The sequence below is a fragment of the Falco naumanni genome, chromosome 5 (assembly GCF_017639655.2).
Source record: "Falco naumanni isolate bFalNau1 chromosome 5, bFalNau1.pat, whole genome shotgun sequence".
NCBI lineage: Eukaryota > Metazoa > Chordata > Aves > Falconiformes > Falconidae > Falco > Falco naumanni.
In genome coordinates, this window is record NC_054058.1 from 36,084,740 (window position 1) to 36,103,641 (window position 18,902).

At 50.3% G+C, this 18,902-nt stretch overlaps 1 protein-coding gene across 7 annotated transcripts in view; it reads left to right on the plus strand.

Annotated features, from left to right (window-relative positions):
• The window catches only part of SGSM3 (small G protein signaling modulator 3), a 30,371-nt gene extending 12,182 nt beyond the window's left edge, over positions 1–18,189 (plus strand). For all 7 annotated transcript variants that reach the window (XM_040595791.1, XM_040595796.1, XM_040595795.1 and 4 more), the window contains 19 exons: positions 612–678; positions 2,076–2,281; positions 2,435–2,542; positions 3,493–3,636; positions 4,022–4,217; positions 4,421–4,566; positions 5,515–5,742; positions 6,694–6,748; positions 10,365–10,492; positions 10,790–10,945; positions 11,507–11,561; positions 12,000–12,049; positions 13,380–13,532; positions 13,624–13,694; positions 14,074–14,122; positions 14,417–14,502; positions 14,846–14,968; positions 16,546–16,606; positions 16,987–18,189. In XM_040595791.1, coding sequence (XP_040451725.1) covers positions 612–678; positions 2,076–2,281; positions 2,435–2,542; positions 3,493–3,636; positions 4,022–4,217; positions 4,421–4,566; positions 5,515–5,742; positions 6,694–6,748; positions 10,365–10,492; positions 10,790–10,945; positions 11,507–11,561; positions 12,000–12,049; positions 13,380–13,532; positions 13,624–13,694; positions 14,074–14,122; positions 14,417–14,502; positions 14,846–14,968; positions 16,546–16,606; positions 16,987–17,070 — 2,166 coding nt within the window. In that variant the 3' untranslated portion in view covers positions 17,071–18,189. The remainder of the gene's footprint in view (positions 1–611; positions 679–2,075; positions 2,282–2,434; positions 2,543–3,492; positions 3,637–4,021; positions 4,218–4,420; positions 4,567–5,514; positions 5,743–6,693; positions 6,749–10,364; positions 10,493–10,789; positions 10,946–11,506; positions 11,562–11,999; positions 12,050–13,379; positions 13,533–13,623; positions 13,695–14,073; positions 14,123–14,416; positions 14,503–14,845; positions 14,969–16,545; positions 16,607–16,986) is intronic.
• The last annotated feature ends 713 nt before the right edge of the window (positions 18,190–18,902 follow it).

The window sequence follows — 18,902 nt, forward strand, 5'->3', positions numbered from 1 at the left end:
CTTAAAAAGCCCGTTGTAACCTCCAGTGTGTACCCTGTAACCACAAGCATAGATGAGGAAAGTTGAGGTTTGGGTCATGGACCTTAATTTCCTTTCGCCTGTAATTTGGGCTTGCTTCACAGGTGAAAATCCCAGTTTTGTCTGCTTCTTTCAGAGAAAATCTGAAAGCAACAGACAGGAGATGGAGCAATGCAGGGAGCTGAATTTGCAGTGTGTGTGCAGAGGTAACAGAAGACTGCTGTGTATCAGAGATGCGGACAGTAGAGACCACTTTAGCTGGTGTGTGGGCCAATTCTTCAGTCCATGAGGAGGGCTGTGTGTCCCTCCAGGTGGGAAATTCTGTCTTGGTATGATGTTCTGCTCAAGCCCTGCTGGAAAAAGGATGTGAAGGCAGAGTTTCACAACTCCCATGAAGTCAAAACGGGAATGGCATGCAACACCTCCTCAGCTGGGAATTGTGGTGGGAGTCATTGAAAGCAAAAGGGCAAGGAGTCTAGTTGTGTAGAAGGCACAGTGTGGATAGAGGTGGCATGGGGCAATATCCACATCTCTGTTCAGTTTTTAGTGCTAAATTGGTGAAAGTGTGTGTTTTCCTTCCTCACATCTCCCAGAAAGAAGATTGCATCGAGCAGCCAGAGTTCCACTATGATGAATTTGGTTTCCGAGTTGATAAGGAAGGTAAAGCCAGACCTATCCCTCCCCCTTCCATTTTGTCCTGTGCCCAGCCCTTCCAATGCTTTCGAGTACGGCAGGTGATTTTTGCAATCATTCTGTGCTAGATCTCATCTACCCACCTGTTGTCATCTTTCTGTATCCTACCATTGTAATCCAGTGTATTAGACGTGCTGGCCTTATGGGAGTCTGGAGCATAGATTAGTAGCAGGGTCATTTCCATCCCCTTATGCTTGTGCCATGGGTAAGAGAGAAAAGTTAAGAGCAAGTTATTATTTCCCTTAGCAGCTGTATGCTGGGGAAGGGCAACCTTCCCAGTTCGCAGCGGGGTCTGTTGTGTTCAGTAAGCACTGATAGCTGGCACAGTGACATGTGCTGTCTGTTGAAAAAGTCACGGCCGAGGTGAGCGGCAGCAGTATGTGTTCTACCCCTCCCTGCAGCTTGGCAAAGCGTAGGATGAACTGAAGGGGCAGAGCCCCTATCCTAGTTTTTCTGCAAGATACAGAGGCAGGCGACCAAACAGAAGGAGATGTGGAGAGCTATTGCAGCTGGGCATTGAACTACAACTGTCTGCCTTTGCAAAGAGGAAGAGAAAGGCGTGCAGGATGTAGGTATTGCTTTATGAGAGGATGTTTCCAGGGCTCAGGCCATACAGTGCAAGGGCAGAAGTTGTTTGCGTGTGTACCCTGAGGCACCTTGAGTCATAGAGGATCCTCTTTGAAGCAATTACCCAGAGATGAGAACAGGACACAGCAATTTTCTTAAGCCAGAACATTTGATAGACTTGTGCATTATAAAATCAGCAGAAAGATTTAGACTGCATTGTTGGGATGTGTTACGTGATGAAGGACAGAGTGCCTTACGTCAAACCTGTACTTGTGCTAAAGCGTCTGTTTTAGAAGCCAGCCTCAGGATAAGATGCTCTCTCATTGAGAATTTGGAAGTGTCCTTTTTAAAGCTTTTTTGGTGGTGAAATATCCCCAAAGTTAACATTTTGCACCTCATTACTTGCATGAGAATATAGCTTCTGCTTGCCACCTCGGAGGCTCACTATGCTTTTGTCAGCCTGATTTACAGATCCTTACAAAACCCAGCAGGATGACTGCTGCCAGGGTCTTGTTTAATTCCAGCCACACTCTGCTCTAAATCCTGAGTAGGTAGAGACTAGAAGCCTGCTGACAGCTTCTTAGTTCTCAAGGCTCCAGTGCCTTTTGCTTACGACCATAAAATTTGGTGCATGGAGAAGACAATTAGAAACCAAGCTTTGCTTTTCCATGCTCTGGCTGGAGGATGTGAATGTTTTTAATGTGCTTTCTTCAGATGGCCATCTTACTCCGCACCCTGCCCTATGTTCATTCCCTCTCATTTGTCTCCATTTCTTTCCCTTCCCTTTGCTGAGGCAGACAGTGCTGAGCCAAACTCCAGCAGACATCGTCCTCCACTGACAGAGGAGCCACAGCAGAGGCTCAAGTGGCAGGCTCATCTGGAATTCACCCACAACCATGACGTGGGTGACCTCACCTGGGACAAAATTGAGGTCACCCTACCGCATTCAGACAAGCTGCGCTCCCTGGTGCTAGCCGGCATCCCACATAGCATGAGGCCACAGGTGAGAGTGTTGCCTGTTCTGGGCAGGCTCACCTGCCTGGAGTAAGAGACAGTGGAGCAAAACTGCTTGCTCTTGGTTGAGAGCGTGTCAGATTATGGCTTTCTGTGGCTGTCTTAGTGACTCTTCCTGTCTCTTTTCACCCTGTTCCCCCAGCTGTGGATGCGCCTGTCAGGAGCCTTGCAGAAGAAGAGGAATTCAGAGATGTCATATCGGGATATTGTGAAAAACAGCTCTAACGATGAAACTATTGCAGCCAAACAGGTAGGAGATACTGCCTGGTGCTGACTGGGCACAAAGGAGTGCGGAGAAGGGCAAGATTTTCTGTGTGAGAAGGAAAGAGTGTCTGGTTGAGAGGACACATGTGGTTAAATCCTGCTGAAGCTTAAGCCTGTCGGGCATATTTCTCTTTTGTTTGGTTGGAATAGCAGCTGTGTGCCTCCCCTCCTTCTTAGAACAGCATGAAGGGGGTCTGGGCCATGCTACCTGCAGGCTAGAAAACAGTGCTGCAGTTGCATTTCAGCAAACATCCTGATAGTCACTGAGAGAAGTGAAGGGTGAAAGGCTGACAGGTGCACCTCTGTTGAGGTAGTGGCAGCTGCTTCCAGGGACTGTCTTTGTTCCCCCAAGCACAAAGTCTCTGAACACCAACAAGACTGTTAGAGAGTGTTTGCCCTCTTCCTTTGACCTCTCATTTTGTGGGAGGAGGCAAAGGCAAAAGAAACTGAGCTCTGCACGTGCACACCTCTCACCAAGAAGCTAGGTACAAAAGGGTTGGAAGGAGGAACAACACTGCCCGAGGGAGATCTGTGGGCTGTTCACCTCCAAGTCCCCTGTCACAGATGTGGCCAGGTTGTTGGTTTCTCTCTGGAATAGGTTTGTTGGGAAGCCTTGCTCGAAATCCAAGCAGATGAAATTCCCAACTAGTATGCTTACTGTTCTCAGCAGTGAAACTAGTGACTGAGTTTAGACAAGTATTTCTTGGGAGTCATCAATTCACTGTCTGCACGGGCATTTTCCCACATCAGTGAAAGCTGTTAAACTGATCCCAGGTATCTGGACAGGGCCGCCTTCCTTGCTGCTTAAGGACTTACGGATGGGTGTGGGAAAGCAGAGTTCTCTGAAGCAAGGGGCCATGGGGAAGTGCAGACAGCAGAAGGCCGTTGTTCAGATGCTGCAAGCTGACTCTGTCCTTGTTTACGGCTGTCTGGCAGATTGAAAAGGACTTGCTACGCACAATGCCCAGCAATGCCTGCTTCTCCAACGTGAACAGTATCGGGGTGCCACGGCTACGGAGGATACTACGGGGACTTGCCTGGCTCTACCCAGAGATTGGATATTGCCAGGGCACTGGCATGGTAACCTTCTTTCAGAGTGTCTTTGTGGTAGGGATCATTTTTTCTGGGGTCGCTGCTGGGGCAAATGATTTGAGACAGTGCTGCCAGATGTTATGGCTTCCAGATGAGCTGAAGAGAAATCCCTTCCATGTAGAATATCTTTCCTAGGGAAGGGAGAGCAGGATAGTACCATGCCTCCAAAGACTTGGAAGAATTCAGTCTGTCTGTTGGGGAGGGGCAGGCATTACACTGCGGAGAAATCCCTTCAGTGAGGCTGCAGGAGAACTGCTGCAGAGGCAGGAAGATGTTGGTCACCTAGATATTGGTCCATATGTCCACAAGAAGAAGTGGGACGAGAGTTCTGGTCCTTTCAGGACTTGCAGTTCTTCTTTCTTAAAAATCCTAGGTGGCTGCCTCTCTGCTGCTCTTCTTAGAGGAGGAAGATGCCTTCTGGATGATGTGCGCTATCATCGAGGAACTGGTTCCTGCCTCCTACTTCAGCACCACTCTGATGGGTGTGCAGACAGACCAGCGTGTCCTGCGACAGCTTATTGTGCAGTACTTGCCCCGCCTGGACAAGCTGCTGCAGGAGCATGACATTGGTAAAAATGTGCCCTAGAAACCATAACTTTTCTTGCCAGGATGACGTGCAGACAAATTATTGTTCTTGTTTCATAAAGGGAGAGCAGCAGGGCCCTAGAGGCAATGCATGGTCATCTTTAAGCCTGGAGGACGGCACTTAGGAGTCCAACTTCACTGGCTGGCTAACTTCTGTTGTGTTTCTTTTCCATGTCTTTATTCACAGAGCTCTCCTTGATCACCTTGCACTGGTTCCTCACCTCTTTTGCTAGTGTTGTCCACATCAAGCTGCTGCTGCGTATTTGGGACCTTTTCTTCTACCAGGGCTCTCTGGTACTGTTCCAGCTCACTTTGGGCATGCTCAGCATGAAGGTAGTTCCCACCTCCTCTTCTTCCTTTGTAGTACTTTGGTGTTCACTTCTGAATTTTAGGAACAAGAAGGTTTTGTATCCACTTTCTGTATGTGGTTTGGGAGTGTGTTAGGGAAGACAGCTTCCTGCTGCCTTCAGAACTGGAGGCTGTGAAAAACTTCCAAGGCACTTCACAGAAATCGGGGAATGCTATTGCTTTTCCCCCTGTGTACCTCATTTGTTCCCTCGTAGTTAAACTCTTTAATTAAATCAGCTGCCCCCCTCTGCTCAGTCTAGATCCCAAATTGAGGTGTCCGTCTTACCTAAACCAAGATGCCTCTTGGTTTTGCAGAGTCTGAGCAGAGATATAAAGCCAATGTCTGTGATCATCTAGGAAGCTTTTGATGGCACTGTTGAACACTCAGAGATTTGCGTTGTCCTGACTACATTTGATTTGGATGGCTTATATTTAACCGTTTGATCTTTCCCTTTTTATGTGAAAAATAATTTTGTGCTTCAGCTTACTGCATGAAGGGCAAGGGTGAGCCTGCTGGGAGTAACAGGAAGGTAGAGCACAGTTTGACGTGGCTGGCACTCTATAGCATGTGAGACTGAGCAGCTTCCATTCTTTTATCCCCAGCAAGACTCCTGCTGTGCCAGTTCTAGTGGTGGGTGCAGAATAGCTTTGGTTTTGTCTTTCCTTGGTGATTTGATTTCATTTCAACAATGAATGCTGTAATTCAAAAGTACTCCAGCGAGAATTCTGGGGGGCGGTCTCAGTGCGGCAGAGCAGTAAAAGATGCTGTTCCCCACCCAAAGCTAGCTTGGACTTTTTCTGCCGAAGTTTTTTATGGAATTGTGTAGTTGTGCCTGCCCAGGCTGTACACTGAATGTAAAATTGCATCTAGCAGCCCCCAAAGCATAGCTGTCATGCTCACTGTTCTGTGTGGCAAAATGACTGTTGTTGCAGGAGGATGAGCTAATCCAGTCTGAGAACTCTGCCTCAATCTTCAACACGCTTTCAGACATCCCAAGTCAGATTGAAGATGCAGATGTGTTGCTGCGGGAGGCCATGCGTGTGGCTGGCTCGCTGACAGATGTGGCGGTGGAGACCCAGCGTCGCAAACACTTGGCCTACCTCATTGCTGACCAAGGGCAGCTGCTCAACTCCAGCACCACTGTCAACAATTTATCCAAAGTGAGTGCACAGGGTTCCATTCGCCTCTGCTGCTCCATTGTTACCGTTCCCTTATGTATCCCCTCCCAGCTGCTGTTTGTGAGGAGGAGGCCTTCCTCCCTGGGAGGATTTTGGCTCCATGATAACTGTCGTCCAGTGGAGAAAAAGTATTGGGAAGTTGGAGGAAGGTCTGTACGAATGAAATGCTGCCAGATCTGTCCTGGCTGATAAATGCCCAGGTGAAAGGGATGTTGACGTTGATTGTAATTACCATTAATGAGAGTTATGATGAAATCTGATGCATTTCATTAAGGAAACTAAAAGAAACAACATATGCTTTTGGCAGAATTAGGTTGGAGCACACAGCAGAATAGGAACTGGGCTTAATCCATTACTAAGAAACTGGTACACTAAAATAACTCTGGAAGGTAAAGTCAGAAAACAGCAGCAGCCTTTGAGAAGCTGAATAAAAAATGCACCTTTGTTAGATTTTGGAGTGCAGTCTGCTGTTGCAGCTGTAGTAGCTCCTGTTTGCCAGGCCTGTGTGGAAGATGTATTCTTGATGCTCGTCTGTGTGCTAATCACAAGACACTCCTGCTATTCTAAAATGTTAATAGGCATCCACTTAGAAATTTATATATAATTGCATGTGGAACTGCTTTTGGCAACAAGCAGAATTAGAACTAAAATTATTCACTCGAATCATGCTTGAGTCTTGAATTTCAATTATGCTTTCGTAATAACTGAGCTATAAATAACCTGTTGCACATGGAGCAGATCAAGCAGTAGAGCTGATTCATTGCGTTAGAACTAGTACAGCCCCTGTCTAAAACTGACAGTTCACTCGCCCCTTCCAGTGGTAGCTGTCAGGATCCCTTGCCCAGAGTTGACCAGTGTGGAGGGTTGCTTTATTTAATTTCTGAAATCTGTCCTAATGTGTGCACTTCGTTTCCTCTCTTTCCTCTCCCTCAGATTGTGCGACGCAGGACTCAGCGCAGGAAATCTGGCATCACCTCTCTGCTTTTCGGTAAGGACAATCCTGTGCCTTTCAGGTGGTGGTGATGGATATAGCAGCCTAGGAAGGAGGGAAGTGAGCAAAGCAGGGAAGCACTGCGACAGAGGAAGAAGGGAGAACAGAGCCAGAACTGAAGGATGACAGGGGAAAAGTGCAGTTTTCTTCTTGCTTGCTGGAGTAGTCTGAGCTCAGAAAGTAAATTTAGGTTAGGCGGCTAGTCCCTGAATGGTGACCAACGGTGAGCTGCAGCTCAGCCCAGCTGTAATGTCCTTCTTGCACTGAATGACAGGTCAAATGCATTTTCTGGCAGACTGTCTGCAGTCCACAGGCTGGATGTTGTACTCTCCTGATCTTACTCTGCTCAGTTCAGGAGCATCTCTGATGATCTGAAACAGGGCAGGATGATCCAGGTGTCACCCATGAAAATTTATAAATGCAAACATCACTGATGTTCCCTCTTACTTACTCTGAGTTCAATGTTGTGAACACTTTTGAGCCTTAATTTTCCCCACTTACAAGCTAACCCAGAGTATGTTCGGAAAGCACACGGCCAGAATAAGCTTTGCGTGGGTTTAACAGTAACTTGCTACTTTGACTCCATGATAGCCCTTTCTGTTGTAAGCCTCACTGTCATCACCTTCCTTGCAACTGGTTAGCTTTCTTGAAGTTGCCACATCTCACCACAGAAATTGTTTTTCCGGAGGAAGACAACATACTGAATTTACAGGGTTCAAATAGTGTTTCTGTTGTGGTTGAAGCGGCCTGAGTAAATCTAAAGCGGGGTTTTACTGGTCTTTTCAGAGAAGAGCTTTCCTGATGTTCACCTGGAAGCTGATACGTTCACAGGCTTGCTACAAGCACATATAGCATTACCTATAAAAGTTATGGTAGAAGATCAGTGAAACTGTAAAGTCAAGCATGCAGAAGCGAAGAAGTGGCAGGAAGGTTACTTGTGCAATCTAGACTCAGACCTCATGTATGTAATACTACCATAAAATCAATACAGACTGGACCAGCAGGGAACTTAGCTGCAAAATGCATCTTTCTTGTGTCTCAAATAGTCTCTTTGGCCAAGTTGATTAGTTTTACGAAGGTGTATAGTGAGTTATGCTCACACAAAATGATAAATTTTAAGTTCAAGCTTCAGAATGTGTTAATAAGTAGAACTGAGATGACTGATAGTGTTTTCTCATTTTAGTGAGTGTACAGTGACTGTCATGTTTTTTACCTAATATTTTTCTTAGTATTTAAAATGTTGATTAAAATAGAGAAGTTGTCATCTTGCAGCAGATGACCAGAATGGAAAACTTCAGCCCAAGTGAGGGGAAGGAAAGCTTGGATATGATAAATCCATGTTAAACTGGGAACTGTCAATCGACCTCATGTGTGAAGTCTGTTGCCTGTAGTAGTTGCTGAGTACAGCTGGTACATAGCCCTCATCTGGGTGGGAATAAGAATTTACCCAGAACTTAATTCTTCCTTAGAGTGAGTGCAGATTTAGTAGTGGCTTGGACAGGAGTCATAGAATTGCAAGGGCACTGTTTGGAAGAGACCTCTAGATGTCTGTAGCCCAGCCTCTCCTGCTCAAAGGCAGACTCTTGCTCGTGCTAGATCAGGTCAGCCAGGGCTGCTTCTAGCTGAAATTCAAGGAGTTGGACCAGATTTCTAATGAAGAAATTGAAAGAAGAAACAGTGAAAGACAGTTTGGCAGAGAACAAGATGTGCATGTTGCCCTTTTCCGGCTGGCTGGGCATTGCAACAAGGAAGTGCAGGAGAGCTAGTCCTCCTCTGCATAGCTGCGCAGCTAGTCGGTCTTTGCAGGCTCAGAACAGAGCCTCCTCACCTGTGGTCGATCCTGCACTGGTTTCCTGTTTTGGAAGCGTACGTGCAGGTGTGTTGGGTGCAGCGAGGTGAATCTGGTGGAAACCCCAGTTACTTGCCTCTGTATGGTTGTATTCTAAGGTAGGAGGGTGTGGAACTTACTTCCCGTATCTCCTGCTTGTGTTTTGGTGGGACTGATCTGAGTACAGATGGAGGAGCACGGTATTCTGTCCAGAAGGGACTGAATGGTGACAGAAAAGAGTCAGTGATCTATGTAAATGAGGGCAGCCCACTGAGCGTGGCTGTGGTTGAGTAGTTTGTTCTTCAGTCACATTCTGTTTTAGCAACATGAATTTTCTGGGAATCCCCACCATCTGCGTGATCACCGATCTACTTACAATCTTTGTATCTCTGAATCTGTAGTGAGACTCCTTACATGCTCTGTTTCCTACCTCTGGCCACTGAGGAGGAGGTTTTGTTAATTTTCATTGCTTGGACTGGGAGTAAGTATGCCCTACAATTTTTCTAGTCCAGAAGCAAAGTTCAGTTTTCTCTTAAGCTCCCTGTGCCTAATTGTCTAATAATTTAATTTAGCAAATAGAAAACAACTCTAAAAATAATTTAAAATCAAATTTTGTGCTTCTATTTATGTTCTTAAGGTTTTGGTCTTTTTAATTAGGATCACTTATGATTAAAATATATTGTTAATCACTTTTCAGTAAGCAGAAGTTTCATGTGTACCTGGCTGTTGCAGCAGCTGTATAGCTCAGGCCATGCTTTATTCATACTGGTTTCTGTAATGCTGTTAGAAGATAAGCGAAGTACTAGTGTGCTAGCCAGTGGTTTATTTGGGTCTTGTATAAAAGCTGTGTTTGTATAAAAATTGGAGTTCAGTGACAAATACATTGTTTTTAATGTTGATTTTGTTAATCGAGCTACCATTACAGAGAGAGCAAAAACAGATGTATGAAAGTATACTTTGAATTTAAAACAAACTGAATTTTTTTAGAAAAAGAACCAAATGGTTCAATGTTCTCTAACATCATGTACCCAATTTTTAAGGCATTCAAATACATTTAACTGTCTAAAGAATCTATCCCGTTAGGTATCTCTCTGCATAAGTTAATAGAGACAGGCTGTCAGAACTTCTGTGGAATTAGTGACAGTTGAAAGATGCTTTGCTAACTTTTACTTTGTATCTATGACCATTCCTATACACCCAAAACCTTTGAAATCTGGCTCTTAGGGAGGTCGAGGTCTTGCCTAGGTGATGGCTTTTCTCTTGTGGCTCTGACTTCTAGACTGACAGAAGAAAGTAGGCTGTCTTGGTTTTTCAGATCTTTTTCAAGACTCGATATAGAAGACACTCAGCCTGTGAGCTATGCAAAAATCAGAAGTAGTTCAACCAAAAACCTGTTTCAGTTTCAAGAGAATTTCAATTAAAGAGAATTTTTGAAAGTTCCCTGGTTGCGTGTCCCACCATTCAGCTGACTATATACTGATAGACACTTCTCTAAAGTAGTACACGGCACCTTGGTATACTGAGTTGCCCAGACATAGCAAAGATGACAACTTCCAGTTTCATATGTGGTTCGAAACTGCCCTTAAAATATGAGGCAGTCAAATTGGTATTAGCTACTTATATTATTGAATAGATCGGCAGTAAGTACTTGCCACAGTGTGGGCACTTCTAATGCCAGGCTTTTTTATTTCTGCAGAATCAATGATTTCTAATGTTAACAAAAAATAAATACCTTATACTTGTTTTCCTTCTCTTGCCTTCCCTCTGGCTGTGTGTGCTCCCCAGGGGATGATGATCTGGAGGCACTGAAAGCCAAGAACATCAAGCAGACAGAGCTGGTGGCTGACCTGCGTGAGGCCATTCTCCAGGTGGCACGACACTTCCAGTGTGTGGATCCCAAGAACTGCAGCATTGTGAGTGGGAACAGCTGGATCTGCGCTGCTGTGTGCTCCAGGCATGAGGGCTGAGTATCTACCACAGGACAGGGCTGTTCAAATGCTCCTGGAATGTGGGCTTAAAGAACATGCGAGGTGTAACAACTGGAGGGTTGCTCGACCCATCCCTGGTGGAGGAGGGCTGTGCTGGGAGGTTGTCTGCAGGCTAGGAGCAGGAAAAGGTTTGGGAGCAAGGGCACGCAAGATTTGTCTGATCAGCTTGGAGTCATCTATTGCTTTTCATTCCTCTTTGCTCTTCATCCACATGCACGCTAGGATCTGACTCCAGACTACAGCATGGAGAGCCACCAGCGAGACCATGAGAACTATGTGGCCTGTTCCCGTAACCGACGACGGCGAGCCAAGGCACTACTGGACTTTGAGCGCCACGATGATGATGAGCTGGGCTTCCGCAAGAATGACATCATTACGGTGCGTCAGGCTGTGAGACAGGGACCAGGGCAAGACCATGCAGACCCAACTTGTATGGGATGCTGCACTGCCTCTTCTGCGGGGAAAGAAGGAAGGAGATAAGCTCAGAGCCCAGTTAGGAGTCCAAGGGAAGCAGCTGGTGTTTCCGGGCACTACCTGGGGGTGAGGCAGTGTGTTCCTGTGAGTGTTGTCTTGTGGGTCATTCTCAGTGCACCTACAGAGTCCCTTTCCTGGTTGCCATACAGCCGAGCAAAAGATTGATTTGGTCCAGCCTTGGTCCTGTTTTAACACCAAGCTGTGATAAGACTGTAAAAGCATCCATTTGCGTTTGAGCTGTGGGTGTCCCATCTGAAATTGAGGAGAACGGGTAGTACAGTGTTTGCAGTAGCCTTTTTCCCTTGGAGGCTCTGGGCCATGTGAGAAAGAGAACATTGGCAAAATGGCAAAAAAGAATTGGTTGAGAAGAAAGCAGCTCCTCGTTGTGCCCACATAGCTGCGCAGCTGTAGCCCTCCTGCCACTGCATTCTCTTCAACCAGTGTTTTCCACTCCCTGTTTTTCAGATCATTTCCCAGAAGGACGAGCACTGTTGGGTGGGAGAGCTGAATGGACTGAGAGGTGAGAGCGGGATGGGTTGCACTGGGGAGAGTGGGGCCAGATGCAGAGCCTCCGTTCATCCACAGTGGCTGCTTTGGCACATTTGCAGCAAAGGCTCTGCTGGTTACTCAGAGCATCTGCCAAGAACAATGGAAATGTTAAAGCAGGGTATGAGAGCAATCATGCAGCTATCTGGTTACTTCTTGCAAACAGCAAGTTTAGGCTCCATCCTCCTGGCACAGGGTGGTTGGGTGCATGTCATCTCTGCTGCTTGTGGGCAGTGTCCTGTAATTGGCTTCCTCTTGCAGTTGCCTTAATTCTCGTGATTTTGAGGCTGCTTGTTGGGGTTGGACCCTATGAACTCTGATCTATTCTCAGCTTCCACTGGGCTCTGGTCTTGTCTGTGTAGGGGCTTCTCAGTGTCTATATCAGGCTCACCTCCTTGTCCACTCTTTGTAGGTTGGTTTCCTGCAAAATTTGTGGAGATCTTGGATGAGCGGAGTAAGGAGGTAATAAGAGAAACCAAACCACCACACACCACCACCACCACAACAACAACAACAAAGAGTTATGTCACAGCTGAAAAAACGTATTTGAAGAGAGCCATATATTTCCCTCCTTTGGTCTGTTTGCTGTCTCTGGCTGTGGAGTGCTTAGTGATTGATCGGGCAGCTTATCTTCCTAAGCGTGTTTGCTCAACTTCCTCACGCTGGCCAAGTGGAGAAGAGGGCCCGGAGGGCTGCAGGGGGTAGGCTGGGTGTGATACCTGGGCTTGCAAGGACCCTAAAGATGGACTTCAGGAAAGCTGAGAAAGCAGCAGGCAGGTATGCAGGAGGATCCTGTGGGCAGTGTTCCTGCCAGCTCCCCGTTGCCTGTACTTTCTTCCTCCTTTGAGGCTGTGCCTGTGGATCCTGCTCATGCTTTGCCACAGTGGAATTCTCCCCATACAGCTGTGCCCGAGGGGGCATTCTGTCTCAGTTCCTTTTGCAACTGTCCCTGGTGAGATGCCACCTGTATAGAGAAGATACCTCGATATGGCCCCAAGGCTGGGGCAGCAGGAGGCAGACATCATTAGCTGTTGGCCTAATCAATTTGCAGGGGACATGGAGAAGATTCTGTTCCCTCTCTCCTCCTCGGCATTTGGAGAGTGAAGAAGGACTCAAAGGCTGACGTGAGACCCCCAGGGGAAGCCCCTAGAGAGATGTCACTATTGAGATCTCACTTGCTTCCTCACCCCCTTCTCAGGGCTGGTTCCTTAGATGCAGATCACCTCTCTGTGTACAAACGCTACAAACACATCCTGTACTGCTGAGCAGTTCTCCTCCCAGCTGTGGAATTAGAGAGGATCCCACTTATCCTAATTTTGGAATATACTTCATGCTAACAGCATGTCAGGGTGATACCTTGAAGTGGTGTACCCCCGACCTGGGAATTCCTCTCTATATCCATTTGTCTTGACTTTTAGCAGCTTACAGAGCCTCAGAGACCCTGCAAGTGCAAGTCCCTCTCCTTACATTAGCTCAGTCAGCTTCACACCAAACCACAAACAACAGTTCCTGCATGCTGAACGCTGCTAGGATGGTGCGGGGGTCACCTGTGTGGTCTCCTGGGCACCACCTAGGCCCAAAGGTCCTGCTGTCCCACCAAATTCCCGGGGAGTAACACAGAACGTGGTGCCTTATGCATGAGCTAGCAAGAGCGTAAGGCGTTAAGGGAAGGGGAGCTGGTGGGCACCTGGGAGTGGAACAGGTCTGTGCAGAGAAGCTCTAGGGGGTTGGACTGCCTCCATGCTCTCCCCCCTCACCAGTACGCTGAGAGCTGGCTCTTCATGTTCCTCAGTACTCCATCGCTGGAGATGACTCAGTCACAGAAGGGGTGACAGACCTGGTACGAGGGACGCTCTGTCCAGCCTTGAAGTCCATATTTGAACATGGATTGAAGAAGCCATCTCTGCTGGGGGGGCCCTGCCATCCCTGGCTGTTCATTGAAGAGGTGAGGTGTCTCCGTTCCTGTTGTGGAGCTGTGTTGCTGGGGTGAGGGGGCTGTGGGGCGGAGCGTACTGACTGTCCACCTGCTCGCCTAGGCTGCAAGCCGGGAGGTGGAACGGGACTTCGACTCTGTGTATTCTCGCCTTGTGCTCTGCAAGACCTACAGGTAAGGCCACGTTAGTCACACCAGGCAGCTGGGTCTGTGCCCTGTTCCTGTGTGCTCGTCACACTGCTGCTGCTCTCCACCTTGGGAAGGGTCGTGGTCTGCCCCATCCTCTTGTGCGTGTGGTGGCAGCCGGCCACTGTGCCTGTGTTGACTCGGGGCTGGCAGTGGAGCCACTTTGTCACTTGGAGCACAGTACACTTGTCCCTTTCCCTGGGCTCCCATGTTTTGCTTCTGAGTCTGTATCTTGCTCTCTCGTGGCTGCAGGATCACCTGTGGGCTCAGCAGTAGCCAGAGGGCTGGTGGGGTATGGAGAGGGAAAGGTCTACATGTGCCCAGGGTGGCTGCGGAGCTAGCTGGGTCTCTGCTGTCATCTCTGCAGGCTTGATGAAGATGGCAAAGTTCTCACTCCAGAGGAGCTGCTTTACCGGGTGAGTGCTGTCCCCAGCCCCGCCAGAGTCCAGCCCCTAATGTGGGGAAGTTTCCCACGGGGGCTGCTTGGAGGGTGGTGCCCATCTCTCTAGGGAGATGCTAGGGAGTCTCCCAGACCTTCCCTGATGGGAGGGAGCAGAGGCAGCAGATGCCTGGGGAAAGGCAGAAAGTGAAGCCATCAGGAAGCCTCAGCCCCTCTGATGCTGGCAGGTGGTGCTGTGTTGCTGAAAAGGCTGCCCTGCCCAGCCGAGGCTGAGCTGAGAAGGCAGTAACCACATCTTCCATCCCTGCAGGCGGTTCAGGGTGTGAACATGACACACGATGCTGCCCATGCACAGATGGATGTGAAGCTTCGTTCCCTCATCTGTGTTGGACTCAAGTGAGTCATCCAGTCCTGATACCCTTGACATCGTGGGTGCAAGCAGCTTGGGAGGGGGGAGAGCGGCCTCGCGGGCAGCAGTTGTTTCAATCTACCTTAGTCCACAGGGTCTGTTTTCTTCTCTCACTGCAGCCACTGAGTGGGACTTGCTGCTTTGTAGTTCACTGTGCTGGCCTGGCTCCTGGCTAGAAGAAGTAGCAAGTGTACTGGGTTATTCTGTTCCCACTGGGGACAGGACTGAGGGCTGGGGTCAAGGCTTGGGCTGAAAATAGACTGTCCCAAAGGAATGGGGCTTCTTTCCTTGGCTTCAGCTGCTTAACGTGGCTCTACCCTATTGCTGCAGCGAGCAGGTGCTGCATTTGTGGCTGGAGGTGCTGTGCTCAAGCCTGCAGACCGTGGAGAAGTGGTTCCATCCTTGGTCATTCCTGCGCAGTCCTGGCTGGGTGCAGATCAAATGTGAGCTGAGGTAAGTGTCCCCATGGGCTTCGCTAGGGTCTGGACTGGATTTCCTCCTCCTCTGCAGGAGGTGGCCCTCGCTATGGCTGGCTTTGGGCCCTCTCCAGCGAGTAGCAGTGTGGGCTGTCCAGACATCCCCGCTGCAGAGATTTCCTTCTGTGTGCTGAGGCAGCAGTGACTGTCTAGACAGTTTAATGCGATGCACTGTGCCTGCCTGATCCGAGAGCAGAGCTTGACTCCTGGGGAGCTGTCATGACAAGGAGGCAGCCTCAGCCCGCCAGCAACCTCTTGCTGAGCCCTGCACCTACTGTGATGCAGAGACTGCCTTTTCCACCCCCTGCTCTCCAGGTCCTCTGCCAGCTACTACAAGTCGAAGCAGAGAACAGGGAATGCGCTAGGGAGACAGTCTGACTGTCACAGGCCAGGAAGGAATTGGTCACTGGCTGACTCCTGGTGAAGTGAGGGAGCGATGTCAGGGGCTTTGGTACCTGAGCTCACACACAGCACATCCACACTTGAATTCTCCTGGCCCTCCTGCGCTCTGCAAAGCCACGTCCAGTCCCAGGGAGCCGCAGAGCAAGCCCCACCACTCCAGCCCTGCTGCTGCTGCCACCGTCTTGCAGGATCCGGCTTTTGTCCGCACACCCGTTTGCCTTTGGCTGCAGCGAGAGCATCTGCAGCCAGGAGCAGGCCTGTGTACGCACACCTCGAGGTGTCCTGTTCTGCTGCTGCTGAATGGGAGGGAGTCCCCCCCACCTCTGCTGTGGTGTCCCACGGCTGCTTTCTTGCAGCATGGGGGCACTGGTAGTTCAGCAGAGCTGAAGGACCACGTGGGACTGGTTCATGGCCGGGCCCAAGTCTGGAGCACAAGCAGAGGCTTATGCCGTATTTGCAACAGCTCCCTCGCTGCGGCAGGACTTGGAGGACGCCGCATGCAGGACCTTGCCCTGGGCCTGAAGGACTGATGAATTTCTTGCCAGGAAGTCTGAGCTCTGCATCCCTGTCCTAGGGACAGGGTTGAGGCTGTGCCTGCAGCCCCTGCTTGGAGCTGGGTCCAGCAAGGGAGCCCCACGTGCCTTCCCCATGGGGCACTTGTGCGTGGGGGTCAGGACACTTCTCTCGCTCCAGGGAGAGAGGGGAGGTGCAGAAACTCCGAGGTGCTACTGGCAGGGATCTGCTTTCTAGAGAGGAACCTGCAATTCCCCATGGTCAGCTGCGTGCAGTCCTCAGCCTCGAGTGTCCTGGGTCTAGCAGAGCCTGGGGATGCCCGTGCCTCCCTGTGCTGCTGACCAGGCTCCGTAGGGGTTGCACTGGAGTTCCGTCTTCAAGCATCTCTTTCCAGCCTGGGCCTGGCAGGATGTGAAGCCCAAAGGGGAGAGGGAAACAGGATAAATGGCTGGTGCTGCCCTTTTCACACCATTAAACAAGGAATTTCATCCTTGTAAGCTTCGTGGCATGCCAGGGCAAGCCGAGGCTGAGGAGCCAGTGCAATCGTGTGCCTGGGGGCAGCAGCTGTGGGCACAGGCTGTGAGTGGGATCTGGGTGTGTGGGGGGTGTGTAAGTTATCGTCACTCTCTTCTGTTGCAGAGTCCTCTGCAAATTTGCTTTCAGCCTCTCTCAGGACTGGGAGCTGCCAATAAAAAGGGAGGTGAGTTGGTGGCATCTCTCATTCTCTCCCTCAGGCGGGGGCTTTGCTTACCACCTCCCTCGCCCGGCTTTATGCTCCAGCCCATCCTCTGCCTCCTCTTGAGCCAGCACCAGAGGCTGGGGCTGCTTTCCCAGCCAGGGCAGGGTGCACAGGAGCTGTGTGGCCCTGCTGACAGAGGGTGCTGCCAGCCTCAGCCCCTCACTTCCCTGGTGCTGTCCAAACCGCAGGGCCTCCCCCTGTGTCAGCTGCGCGGAGGTGGGAAGCGCAGAGGCTGCTCTGTCTGGGTGCTGGAGACCTCAGTGCGCTGGGGCTCTGCACAGACACGGCCTCCCCTTTCCTGGGTGCGGTGCACTGACCCGGGTCCCTGTGTTGTCCTGCAGGAGAAAGAGAAGAAGCCACTGAAGGAAGGTGTGCAGGACATGCTCGTGAAGCACCATCTCTTCAGCTGGGACATAGATGGGTGACCCCCACCCCACCCCATCCTGGGGAACCTTCTCAATGGCGCACACTCCTCACCCCTACCCCCATCATGTCTCACCTCCTGCCTTCCCCCACCCCACCCACTTGTATCTGTGACAAAATCCCCCTTGGGGGACTTCCAGGCCACCTGGGACAGATGGCAGCAGCGCCGAGAGGCCGAGCTGCAGACCGGAGGGAAGTGATGGTCAAGGGTGATGCTGCAAAGGGACAAGTGTGTTCTGGCCACAAAAAACAAGTGCCCCCTCCCAGCCTTCCCCATCTCTGTCACTACCATCTTCTGCTTGCCTCAGCCCTGCCTCCCCCGCGGTGCCTGGGGGAGCAGCCTGGCCCAGAGCCCCTCGTGTGCAGCCCCATGGGCCAGCAGCTGCATGGCTGTGTGAGCGTGTCTGCTGCTGTAGCTGTGGGGAAGAGACAGCCCTTGTGGGGTGGCTTTGACTCGTGAGAGGTGGTGCTGGTGGCCGGTGGCACCGCGGTTGCATGTGAGAGACTCGTGGCTGTACAGGAGCAGGAGTAGCACATGCCCCTGTGCCAGCCAAGGGCTCGCCTCTGCAGGGAGGGGGATGGCAAATCCTGAAGCACTTGGATAAGTTTGTCAGAGCTGGAACCAAGGCTGAGAAGGGGGAAACCGGCATCAGCCTTATCCCGCCTCCCTGTCACTGTGTGTGGGGTTTTGACTGCACCGGCCTGTTCCTGCTGTAACAGCCTTGGGGGATGGGCCTTGTCTCCTCTGGGAGCAGACAAAAACCACCTCTCCCCCAAACAAGAGTGTTTCATGCTGTCATTTTAGTCTCTAGATGATTTCTACTGTTAACCAAAAAGTTGTAAATTAACTCCAGGAATGTGTATATTTTGGCACCGTTGTAGCTCAGGATGAGGTTCAGGTTGGAGCTGGCTCAGGGAGACAAACTCGTCCTCCTCGCCCTGCGGTGGCAGCGGGGACGCAGGTCGGGAGTGAATTGCTGCTTTGTGGTGGTGGCTCTGGATATGGAGTCTGTGACTTTCTACTGAAAGCACTTGTCTGTGAGCACAATACTCATGGAATGACACTAGATTCTTACTTTCCTTTATTTGGTGGGTTTGTAAATAAACTGCATCTTGAGAGAGTGCTGGGCTTTGGCTGTTTTTTGACAGGACCAGGACTACATTTAATTCCTCATTTCTGCTATTTGATAATTATGACCCCATAGCATAGAATCACAGAATAGTTTGGCTTGGAAGGGACCTTAAGGATCAGCTGTAGTCCAGCCGCCCTGCGGTGGGCTTACACGAGCCCAGGTTGCTCAGAGCCCCACCGCGCCTGGCCTTGAGCACTGCCAGGGACGGGCCCGTCGCAGCTTCTCTGGCCCAAGCGCGTCTGCACTGGCTGCTGCCAGCGTCGGGCCAAGGTCTCCGCTCACCCTGTGCTGGCATGGCCACTTGCGTCGCTCCAGGCCACGAGGCCAGGCAGCGGCCGGGGCAGGAGCAGTTGTCCACCAGTGGTGGCAGCCACCAGTCCTGCCCGGAGTGCAGCTCCACGGCAGAGCCCCGGAAAGGGAGGGAATGCACAAAACTGGGGGGTGAAGTGACGCTGCAGGAGGAGGACCCTTAGGAAAGGGAGAGGGGCTGGCAGAGCGGGCTGGGTGGTGGTGGACAGCAGTGTTGTCTCTACAACAAGAAGCTTCTCCAGAAAAAGCAGGTGGAGTCTCATCTGAACACTGGCCTCAGAACTGTGTTCAGAAGCCCGAGCTCATGGGAGGGTGAAAGTTGCAGCGTATTTACTGATGTGAGAGCATTTCTTCGTCAAAGTAATTCCAGTTTTGGCATTGGGCTAAGGAAG